Source organism: Solanum stenotomum, chromosome 1, assembly GCF_019186545.1.
Source record: "Solanum stenotomum isolate F172 chromosome 1, ASM1918654v1, whole genome shotgun sequence".
Lineage (NCBI taxonomy): Eukaryota > Viridiplantae > Streptophyta > Magnoliopsida > Solanales > Solanaceae > Solanum > Solanum stenotomum.
In genome coordinates this window covers 22,027,967-22,039,856 of record NC_064282.1, presented here as the reverse complement: position 1 = coordinate 22,039,856, position 11,890 = coordinate 22,027,967, and the positions used below count along the sequence as shown (strand labels likewise).

General features: G+C 37.7%; 2 protein-coding genes across 3 annotated transcripts; both read left to right on the top strand.

Moving 5' to 3' along the window:
• Positions 1-3,231, top strand: LOC125853511 (receptor-like protein EIX1). Its single transcript, XM_049533209.1, has one exon. The coding sequence runs from the start codon at positions 25-27 to the stop codon at positions 3,133-3,135; it is 3,111 nt and encodes a 1,036-aa protein (XP_049389166.1). The 5' UTR covers positions 1-24; the 3' UTR covers positions 3,136-3,231.
• Positions 3,232-4,457: 1,226 nt separating this feature from the next.
• On the top strand, positions 4,458-11,120 carry LOC125853507 (DNA topoisomerase 2). Of its 2 annotated transcripts, none has more exons than XM_049533203.1 (19): positions 4,458-5,056; positions 5,656-5,930; positions 6,022-6,103; positions 6,197-6,467; positions 6,579-6,778; positions 6,865-7,074; positions 7,164-7,277; positions 7,374-7,484; positions 7,559-7,723; positions 7,820-8,161; positions 8,256-8,389; positions 8,483-8,840; positions 8,929-9,115; positions 9,195-9,244; positions 9,328-9,750; positions 9,839-10,016; positions 10,101-10,165; positions 10,279-10,384; positions 10,476-11,120. In XM_049533203.1, the coding sequence occupies exons 1-19, from the start codon at positions 4,502-4,504 to the stop codon at positions 11,108-11,110; spliced, it is 4,461 nt and encodes a 1,486-aa protein (XP_049389160.1). In that variant the 5' UTR covers positions 4,458-4,501; the 3' UTR covers positions 11,111-11,120. The 2 variants fall into 2 exon arrangements, with proteins under 2 accessions (XP_049389160.1, XP_049389158.1); XM_049533201.1 differs by having other exon boundaries at positions 10,276-10,384.
• The last annotated feature ends 770 nt before the right edge of the window (positions 11,121-11,890 follow it).

Sequence of the window (11,890 nt, the reverse complement as noted above, 5' to 3'; positions counted from 1 at the left end):
CTTTTTGTTGTCATTTTGCAATCGATGGCGGTAGAATTTGCTTGTAAGGGACAAAATGTTGCTACAAGTTGTTCAGCTAGTGATCTTGAAGTACTTCTTGATTTCAAGAATGGCCTGAATGATCCTGAGAACCGGCTTTCGTCATGGCAAGGAAGAGACTGTTGTATGTGGAGAGGAATAGGGTGCAGTAATGCTACTGGTTCTGTTATCAAAATAGACCTTCACAATCCATTTCCTGTCGATTCTGCTGATGTTACCAGGTATGGATTTTGGAACTTGAGTGGGGAGATTAGGCCTTCTTTGGTAAAAATCCAATCTTTAAGATACTTGGATTTGAGTCTAAACACATTTGGTGGAATACCAATTCCAAGATTTGTTAGTTCTTTGAAGAATTTGGAATATCTGAATCTTTCGAAAGCTGGTTTTTTCGGTACATTACATCCTGATTTGGGATACCTTACTAACTTGCAGTATCTTGATGTTTCTTCAGAGTTCTCAGCATTGACTGTTGAAAGTTTTCAGTGGGTAACTGGTCTTGTTTCCTTAAAATATATTGGGATGAACCAAGTAGAGCTCTCTATGGTAGGATCGAGTTGGTTGGAAATGCTAAACCAGCTTCCACATTTAACAGAATTGCATCTTTCATCTTGTGGCTTATCTGGTTCCATTTCATATCTTACTCCTGTCAACTTCACTTCTCTAGCTGTTATTGATCTTAGTTTCAATAGTTTCAACTCAACGTTCCCGAGTTGGCTTGTAAATATCACCAGTCTTGAATATATAGACTTGAGCAACTCTGGTTTTAGAGGCAGAATTCCACTTGGCATCAGTGAGATTCCAAGGTTAAGATACTTGAACCTTGCGCTAAACAAGAACCTTAGTGCCAATTGCCTTGAGCTATTTAGAGGAAGTTGGAAACAGATAGAAGTTCTCGATTTAGGTTCAAACAAACTACATGGAAAGTTGCCTAGATCCATTGGGAATATGACTTATCTGACTCATTTCGATCTCTTTTTAAACAACATTGAAGGTGGAATACCGGCAACTATTGGAGGACTATGCAGTTTAATCAACTTTGATTTAACAGGAAACAACTTGACAGGAAGTCTACCTGAAAACCTCGAAGGAATGGAGAAATGTGATTCTAAGAGGCCTTTGCCTAATTTGATGTACTTAAAGCTGAGCAGCAACCGACTTGTTGGTAAAGTACCAGGATGGTTGGGTCAGTTGAAAAGTCTTCAACAACTTGGATTAGCTTCCAACTTTTTTGAAGGCCCTATACCAGCTTCTTTCGGAAAGCTTCAAAACTTGACCAACTTGAGACTTTCAGGAAACCAGCTAAATGGTACTCTATCAGAGAGTTTTGGACAGCTTTCTGAATTGTCTGTTCTTGATCTTTCTTCTAATTTCCTCACAGGTACTCTATCCGAAGTTCATTTTAAGAACCTGCGCAAAGTAAAGATTCTTGACCTTTCATCCAACTCCTTGACCTTGAATGTTAATCCCAACTGGATTCCTCCGTTTCAGATTCGAAATCTTGACATGGGGTCCTGCCATTTAGGTCCTTCTTTTCCTACTTGGCTCAAGTCTCAGAAAGAGCTCAAGTTCCTAGACATTTCAAATGCGAGCATTTCAGATTCCATTCCAGGATGGTTTTGGGACATTTCTTTTAATTTATCCCTGCTGAATTGTTCTTTTAATCAGTTAAGTGGTACTCTACCAGATCCATTACCAGTATTCCCCTTTGCAGATATTGATCTGAGTTCAAACCTATTTAACGGAACCATTCCATTACCTAGTGTCTCAATTGAATTGCTTGATCTTTCACACAATATGCTCCAAGGTCTCATCCCTCAGAATATTTCCAAAGTCATGCCAGACTTGATATTTCTGTCTCTTTCGAGTAATGAAATTTCGGGTGAAATACCAGCTACTATAGGAAAGATGACCCTTGTTCAAGTCATTGATCTATCAAACAATAAGCTAACAGGAAGTATCCCTTCAAGCATAGGGGAATGTTCTTACTTGAAAGCTTTAGACCTTGGGAACAATTTTCTATCTGGATCATTTCCGAGTTCTTTGGGCCAATTGATTCAACTTCAGTCATTGCACTTAAATGACAACAAATTCTCTGGAGGGGTCCCCATTTCTTTGAAAAATTTATCTAGTTTGGAGACACTTGATCTAGGCAACAACAGACTATCCGGAAAGTTCCCCTCGTGGATATCTGATGGTTTTCAAAATCTTAGAATCCTCAGCTTAAGGTCAAATTCATTTTCCGGAGAACTTCCTTTAGGAATGTCAAAACTGAGTTCATTGCAGGTCCTTGATCTTGCAGAAAACAACATAACTGGCGCCATTCCAACAAGCATAGGAGACCTGAACGCCATGGTACAAGAGGAAAAAGTGAATGAATATCTGTTATATGGGAAGTATAGAGGGATTTACTATGAAGAAAGCTTGGTAGTGAATTTGAAAAATCAGTTCCAAAAGTACACCAAGACCCTATCACTTCTTACCTCAATAGACTTGTCGAGAAACAACCTCAACGGAGCATTTCCTGTGGAATTGACAAACTTGCATGGCCTCATAGTTTTGAACTTGTCCGGAAACCAAATCAGTGGAAAAATACCAGAAAACATTTCAAGCTTACATCAGTTAGCATCGCTTGATCTCTCGAGTAATACACTGTCTGGTGTCATCCCATCAAGCATGGAATCAATGTCATTCTTGAGCTATATTAACTTCTCAAACAATAACTTATCCGGCATGGTTCCTTATAAGGGACAGATGACAACTTTTACAGTGTCCGCGTTTGAGGGGAATCCCCATCTTTGTGGAGCTCCACTTGTAGTACTATGTCAAAATGGAAACTCGGACAATAGAACGGTACTAGAGAATGACAGCAGTGATGAATTTCCTGATAAATGGTTTTATGTTAGTGTTGCATTGGGATTCATTACAGGTATTCTTGTTCCTTACTATATCTTGCTCGTTCGAAAGCCATGGAGACGAGCATATTTCAGTTTCTTAGACACAGTCATCGACAGATTTGTCCCAGTCAGAAGCAACAGAACAACCAGCACCAAAAGATCAGATACGGGCACCAGATATGGCAAAAGAAGTGTTCAATAGGTACTAGTCCTAGTTGAGGTGTCTAAGTGAATTATGCGGACAACTTTAATAGGCCGCAGATGACTTAAGCCTATTAAGTTCCATTCATTGTTTATAGAAAGTGAATCATCCCATTGTAGATAAGACATATTTTCATGTATGTTGTGTGATGCCATTAGTCCATATCAATAAAGGAATATTATAACTTCATTGAGTCATCAAGATTCAATTTAGGTTTGTAATGTTAATCACTTCATAAGAATTGATGATCAAGATGTTACAACAATAGTTCTTCATAAATAGAGTTTAAATCATTATAAAGTGCAAAAGTTTACACATTTTCGAGTGAATGTAATTTAATAAAAACTTAGTAGTAAATGCTAAATCATGGCACTTTTAGTAGCTTTGAAGTTCCTAAGTAACTAAAACATTTGCAAGGGCTCAATGCGCACTTGTATGGTCTAGAGAGGCCTACTTATCTTATGGTTTACAAAGCGTGAATTTAATTAGTATAAAAAAAAAAGACTCTGGAAAGTCAAGAAATATATAAAAAAAAATGAATCTAATTAGGCTAATTTAGGGGTAGAGAATACGAATTTTGCTCTTCATAGACAAGTTTGAGATTTGCAATCCTGGATAAAATCAACTTCCAAAATAAAGAGAACTAAATAGGAATATACATAAAAAGACATTTTGCGAAAAAAGTACGTAGTAAATTTCTTTTAAAAATTTCCAAATTCTATTTTAAAAGCTTTCGAAAAAAGAAATCGAACTCACAAAAGAAAATACTACTTCCTCTGTCTCAATTTATAGAGACACATTTCATTTTTTGAAAATTAAACAATTTCAGTGTGATCGAGAATTTTTTCACAAAATCTTTAAATTTTTTAAACTGAAATTTATATATTTATAAACTATATAAAAAGTATTATAAGTCACAATAATTGACAATTCAAAATATTATAAGGATATATAGAAAATTTAGGATTAAAAATAAACATATTTAAATCTCAAAATTTGATATGTATTACATAAATTGGTATATAGTAGTAGTAATTTTCGTTTTGTAATCTCTTGAAACAAAATGGCTCCTCACTTTAAAAAAAAAATAAATTATTAAATTAGTATAAGAGATTATACGTGTCATAGAGGCACGTGACCAACAGTTCACGACCGTCAGATATCGAAAATGCATCTCAGCCCTCCAATTCAGAATTCAAATTTCAAATTTCAAAATCTCCGAACTTTACCGTTAAAGCGCCTATTTTGATACTATAAACCCTAATCTCCATTGCTAACATTTTCCCCATTCTTCAAATTCCTCTAAAAGACACCATCTCTGTGTCTCTCCTCCTCCTCTTCTTCCTCCTCCGCCACCGCTGGAACAATGGCAACCAAAAAACTCCCGTTACAATCAAGTAGCAACGCCAACATTTCAAATGCAAACGGTAAAACCATTGAGCAAACCTACCAGAAGAAGACCCAGCTTGAACACATCCTTCTCCGTCCCGATACTTACATCGGATCTGTTGAAAAACACACTCAAACTCTTTGGGTATGGGAGAATGACGCCATGGTTCATCGCCCAGTCACTTACGTGCCTGGTCTGTACAAGATCTTCGACGAGATTTTAGTCAATGCAGCTGATAACAAACAGAGAGATCCTAAAATGGACGCGTTGGAAGTGGTGATAGATCCTGAACAGAATTTAGTTAGTGTTTATAACAACGGTGATGGTATTCCTGTCGAGATCCATCAGGAGGAAGGTGTGTATGTGCCGGAATTGATTTTTGGGCATTTGTTGACTAGTAGTAACTATGATGATGCTGAGAAGAAAACCACTGGTGGAAGGAATGGATATGGTGCTAAGCTTACGAATATCTTTTCTACTGAATTTGTCATTGAAACTGCTGATGGAAAGCGGCAGAAGAAGTATAAGCAGGTATTTCTCACATTTTTTTTTTGCGATTTCTTTTCAGTAGGATTGTAATGGTCGTTTTTATTTCGTAATATTGTGGAAAATGTTGAAGGATACTGTGTTAAATCTTCAATCATTGTTAGATTTTAGTTTCTGATACGCGAAACACTTAACTAGAAGCAGTATGCTGTGTGCATACTTTCTATGACAGAGATCTTAAATAAGTACTGACGAATGTTAAGAGTAGGATGATCGAATTCACAGCTGTACTTGATTGTGAGATTTTAGTTTCTGGTACGCGAAACACTTAATTAGAAGCAGGGTGCTGTGTGCATATTTTTATGACAGAGATCTTAAATTAGTACTGACGAATATTAGAGTAGGATGATAGAATTTACCTCTGTACTTGTAATCCTTAGAGCTGGATGAAGATCTTCTTAGTTAGGTACTGGAAATTTGGGATTTTTGATTAAGCTTTTCTTACCTTTGCTAATGAGGATGCACTAAATTAATGGATCTTTCTGGAAGTTGCCAGTACCTTCAAGGGAAATTCTGTTTCTTGTAGCTGATTGTCGGTTGAGTGCTGTTACTAAACAATTGAATTTTGTGTTCTGTCAATGAAGGTTTTCTCGAACAACATGGGAAAGAAGGGTGAACCAATTATAACAAAATGCAAAGCAAGTGAGAATTGGACAAAAGTTTCATTTAAGCCAGACCTGGCAAAGTTTAACATGGAAGAGCTCGAAGCAGATGTAGTTGCACTAATGAGAAAGAGAGTAATTGACTTGGGTGGATGCCTTGGAAAGACTGTGAAGGTGAAACTCAATGAACAGCGCATTCCCGTCAAATCATTTGAAGAGTATTGCAAGCTTTTCTTAGATTCTAATGATGTGAAAAGGTATATTGTCAAAAAATTCTATTTTCTAATCTGTACTTCTTTCTCAAGTTTTTTACTTTGAAATGTATGCTAACATTCACTAATTTTGCAGGGAGTTCCTAAAAGTTAATGACGCAAACGGAGTATTAAGGTGGGAGATATGTGTAAGTCTGAGTGAAGGACAATTTCAACAGGTACTGATGACAAGCTGTTTGAGACAACTATTGTGGTAATTCCTGAAATATTTAGCTTTAAAATAACATGGTCTAGCATGATGATTTGGGCAGGTCAGTTTTGTGAACAGCATTGCGACTATTAAGGGTGGAACTCACGTTGATTATGTGGCCAACCAAATAGCAAACCACATAATGGGTGTAGTGAACAGGAAGAACAAAAATGCTAACATCAAAGCCCACGCAGTGAAGAACCATTTATGGATGTTTGTTAATGCTCTCATTGACAATCCTGCGTTTGATTCACAAACTAAAGAAACCTTGACCCTGCGACAGAGCAGTTTCGGTTCGAAATGTGAACTTCAACCAGATTTTCTGAAGAAAGGTATGTTAGTTCAACTACAGATTTGTTCCTTTGATGCTTGCGAAGACCAATTATGCTATTTGTTATATGAAGTATGTGGTTTTGATTATTAATATTCTGATATTACTGCAGTTGAGAAGAATATTGGCATTGTCGACTCTCTTCTCTCCTGGGCAGACTTTAAAAATAGCAAAGACCTTAAGAAGACTGATGGAAAAAAATCTGATAAGGTCAAGGTGGAAAAGCTAGAAGATGCTAATGATGCAGGAGGGAGGAATTCTGATAAATGCACATTGATTTTGACTGAAGGAGACTCAGCCAAGGCTCTAGCTGTATGCTATCTTTTTTACTTTCTTTAACCTCGTTATGTTCAATACCACCTTTGATATGTTTCTAAGGGAACTGAGCTGTTTCACAGATGGCTGGAATATCTGTTGTTGGGAGAGATCACTATGGTGTGTTCCCTTTGAGGGGTAAGCTGCTAAATGTAAGGGAAGCAAGTCATAAACAGGTTTCAGAAAATAAAGAAATTGAATCTATCAAGAAGATTCTTGGACTTCAGACAGGCAAAGAATATGAGAGTGTCAAATCACTCAGATATGGTCATTTAATGATTATGACTGATCAGGTGCCCATTCTTCGGCAATATTTGCATATGTTGAATGGTTTGTGGTTTTTCTATTCACTTGATTGAACTATATTTTTGTACTTGTGCAGGATCATGATGGTTCACATATCAAGGGTCTCTTAATTAATTTCATCCACACTTTTTGGCCGTCCTTGCTGAAAGTTCCATCTTTCTTAGTGGAGTTTATCACACCAATTGTGAAGGTGAAATTTATACCTTTTCTTTAAACAGACAAAATACATCAATCAGGTCCAAAAGATTTCAGCAAGTACAATAGTCTGAACATTGTTCTTTTGCAGGCTACTCATAAAAGTGGGAGGATACTGGCATTTTATACCATGCCTGAGTATGAGGCATGGAGAAGGAGTTTGGGTGCTACTTCAAGTGGTTGGTCTATCAAGTACTATAAGGTTTGTCTATCAAACATTTCATGAAACCATCAGATGTGGCTTTCTGCTAATTGTTCTCTTTAATGCCTTGATAGGGGTTGGGAACAAGTACTTCAAAGGAAGGAAAAGAGTACTTCCAAGATCTTCAGAAACACAGGAAAGATTTTATCTGGGCAGATAACCAAGATGGGGAATCAATAGAACTTGCTTTCAGTAAGAAGAAGATAGAAGCAAGGAAGAATTGGCTTAGACAATTTGAGGTTGGAAACAATTATATTTTTATCCTAGTATTGTTTGTGATACATCCAAAATTTCACGATTTGACTCTCAATCTCTATTTTTCTTGTACTCTGCAGCCCGGTACCCATCTAGACCAGAAAGAAAAGTACATCTCATACACTGAATTTGTTAACAAAGAGCTTATTCTGTTTTCAATGGCTGACCTTCAAAGGTCTATTCCTTCAATGCTTGATGGTTTGAAACCGGGTCAAAGGAAGATTCTGTTCTGTGCATTTAAGAGGAATTTTGTTAAGGAAGCAAAAGTTTCCCAATTTTCTGGTTATGTCTCTGAGCACTCAGCATATCATCATGGTGAGCAGAGTCTTAGCAGCACCATAATTGGCATGGCACAAGACTATGTTGGCAGCAATAATGTAAATCTATTGCAACCAAATGGTCAATTTGGCACTCGAAATATGGTGAGAGACAATTTCATTATTTGGAACTTACTTTTATATCACACAATCCCTTTTCTTTTCACTTACTCATCTACCGAAAACCTTCCAATTGCAGGGAGGCAAAGATCATGCAAGTTCTAGGTACATTTACACTAGGCTTTCACCAATCGCAAGATTTCTGTTTCCTAAGGATGATGATACCGTTCTTGATTACTTGAATGAAGATGGGCAGTCTATTGAACCAACTTGGTAAGTATAATGTAACAGACAATTATTTCATATCTAGTGAAGAAAAATCAAACTATTGCAAATAGCTGAACGGTTGATTTCCTTTTCACTTAGGTATGTACCTATCATTCCAATGGTACTTGTGAATGGAAGTGAAGGTATAGGAACAGGTTGGAGTTCATACGTTCCTAATTATAATCCAAGGGACCTTGTTGCTAATGTAAGGCGTTTACTGAATGATGAGCTAATGGAGCCAATGGATCCATGGTATAAAGGTTTCAAAGGGACAATACAGAAAACAGCAACAAAAGAAACTGGAGCAACGTACACTGTCACTGGTATTATAGAAGAGTTAAGCGAAACGACTCTTAGGATTTCTGAGTTGCCAGTTCGGAGGTGGACAGAGGACTATAAGCAGTTTTTGGAATCCATGACAGTCTCAACTGACAAGTCCAAGGATTCTTTCATAAAGGTACGTACATTGAGTTATCACTGATTAATTATTTTTCTTTGGGAAAGTACTTCAATGTAGACAAGAAATAAGGAGCTTCTTCTTGCAGGAAGTCAAAGCGTATGGTGATGAGAACTCTGTATGTTTTGAAGTGATCATGTCTGAGGAGAATCTGCTATTGGCCCAGCAAGAGGGTTTGCTGAAAAAATTTAAGCTGACGACTACAATAAGTACCAGCAATATGCACCTTTTCGACTCCAAGGGGAAAATCAAGAAATATGATGCCCCAGAAGAGAGTACGTAATTCACACAAAATTACATTAGATTAGTGGAAAATAGATGTTGCCGTTTACCATTTAAACTCTTTTATTGCAGTTCTTGAGGAGTTCTACCATGTACGACTCGAGTATTATGAGAAAAGAAAGGCAAGTCTATGAAATAACTGAACTGAAATACATTTCTTCCTCCTGAATGCTGGTCATTGACCGTATACTTGTAACTTATGCAGAAAACTCTATTGGAGATTCTCGAATTGGAGTTGCTGAGAATTGAGAACAAGGTGAGATTCATCCTTGGAGTTGTGAAAGGCGAAATCATTGTGAACAACAGGAAGAGAGCTGATCTCTTGTTCGAATTGAAAAACAAAGGATTTACTCCTTTCCCCAAGAAAAAGCCAGTTGAAGCTGTTGTTGCAGACTCAACTGATGATGCAGAAGATAGCGAAGAGAGTCCAGAGGAGTCAAATAAGGGAGTTAGGGCAAGTGATTATGACTACTTGCTGTCGATGGCAATAGGAACATTGACTCTTGAGAAGGTTCAAGAACTGTGTGCTGACAGGGATAAACTGAATGCTGAAGTTGAAGATATGAGAAATGCAACTCCAAAGGATTTATGGATGAAAGATCTTGATGTCCTTGACAAACAGCTTGATGTATGCCACTGAAAGTTCCTTCTATCCAACTTTTTAGTATGCCTTTCCTTACTCATCTTAATAAATGCTCTTTGCTTATATACTTCAGGAACAAGATAAAATTGATATCCAAACTGAGGAAGCTAGAGAGAAGCTAAAGAAGAAGGTGATGAATGCAGCTGGAAAAGCACCTAAGCCTAAACCCCGAAAAATTACTAAGAAGGCTGCTGTAGTAGAGTCTACTGCTGAACCAATGGATGTGTCGGTTGGTTCTATGGCGGAAACAGGTCAGTATCTAATTTTCATGGCTTTTGCTGTACTCTTAATGGATTATTGATGTACTGAATTGGGTTTTCTTATCTTTTCTCTAGCCAATGTTACTGAGGTTGCGAAGCCAAAAGGCAGAGGAGGAGGTTCAAAGAAAGCTCCTGCAAAGGTGTGGATTCAAATTAGATTTTCTTCAGACATTCTGTTTCAACAAGGATATTCTTTTCTTTATTATCATAGTCATCTGCTGATACATTAAATTTCAATACCTATTATCAGCAGGCAAAACCTGTAGTTGTAGAAGATGAAGAAGAAGAGGATGAAGTGCTAGCGTTGAAAGATAGACTTGCAGCTTACAACCTTAACTCCTCTCCAGATCGATCAGAAGGTAAGTGAAATGTGCTGTAATATATTATGGGAGGTAGACTATTTTCACGATTATATTTTGTCCTCTAGAACTAATGACAATTTCCCTGCAGTCACGGAGACTGAAGCGCCAAAAGCTCAGACGAAAGCACCTGCTAAAAGGGCTGCTGCACAAAAGAAGGCTCTGCCATCCACTCCAGATGTTTCTGAAGGTGAGGATGAGATTGAAATTAGTGATGATAATGAGTTTGCGCCAGAAGTAGCTGTGGGAGGGAAAAAGAAAGGTGGGAGGAAACCAGCAGCTGCAAAGGCAGCAGCAGCACCTAAACCCCCCCCTAAGAAGAGAGCACCAGCTAATAAGCAATCACAAAGTGTTGGTCAGAGACTCATAACTCAAGTTCTTAAGCCTGCAGAGGATGCTGGTGTCTCACCTGATCGAAAAGTGAGGAAAATGAGGGAATCTCCATTTAACAAAAAAAGTGGAGCTGTTATTGGAAGGAACACAAGTAGTAGTAGTACTTCACATGAAAGTGAAGTAAGTCCTCCTATTCCTTCCTTGGCCAGTCTAGAGGAGGAAGTCAGTGAAGTTGTTGTCGCTCCAAAAGCTAGACCACAAAGGGCAAATCGAACGAAGAAGACGACATATGTTATCAGTGGTTCTGATTCTGAAGAGGATAACGATCATATTGAACTTTCTGATGATGATGTTGAACTTTCTGATACTGATTCTGATGAAGATTCGGAGTAGAGAGGATGTTAGCTGCTGTTGCTCATTTAAAAAATTTTGAAGTGTTCCGTAAAATCTTTGTTTTAGTTACTGATGTGTTGAATTTCTAGGCCTTTTAACCAATGAGCTTGTTGGTTTCTTGTAAACTTGATTGCTGCTAACAAATCAAAAATTCCTTTCAGCTAACAAATCAAAAAGTGTTGTAGTAGTAATTTCTTTTTCCTCTTCTACTTAAGTTTGATGGTTAAGAATCAATCACCCGGTAGCACGTTCTGCCTTGTGCACAGAACGATCTAGTGGTAGTTAAATCCCTAGAATATACACAATCCAGGAACTAAATGGGTGTTGCAACACAAGCACCATTGCACATTAGGTACTGGGTTCATGGAGCACACCCCTCACATTAGCTCCAAGCACAGTGAAGAGGCCTCCTCATTGCAGTAGAGCATAAGCTAACTCCCCTTGAAATCAATACCGACTCAACTGATGTCATACGTATGATAGCACATGACTACTAGCTATATAATAATCAGATTGTTGAATGCAGGTACTTAATGCAGAAGCTGGTAGCTCCAAGTTTGACCCAAGTGTTCAGAGAGCAGAATAGAGTGATGGATGTAATGGCCAACGAAGGGAGATTAAGAATGCAGTTTTTGATAATCCAATCATTTTGTGCAAAAGGAGATGGAAGCAGACATTCTAGAAACAATTATGTAAATATGCATCCCACCACAATGGATGACACAGCATTACCGAAAAAAAAAAAAAAGGCACATTGCTGAAGTTGGAAAATAACTCATC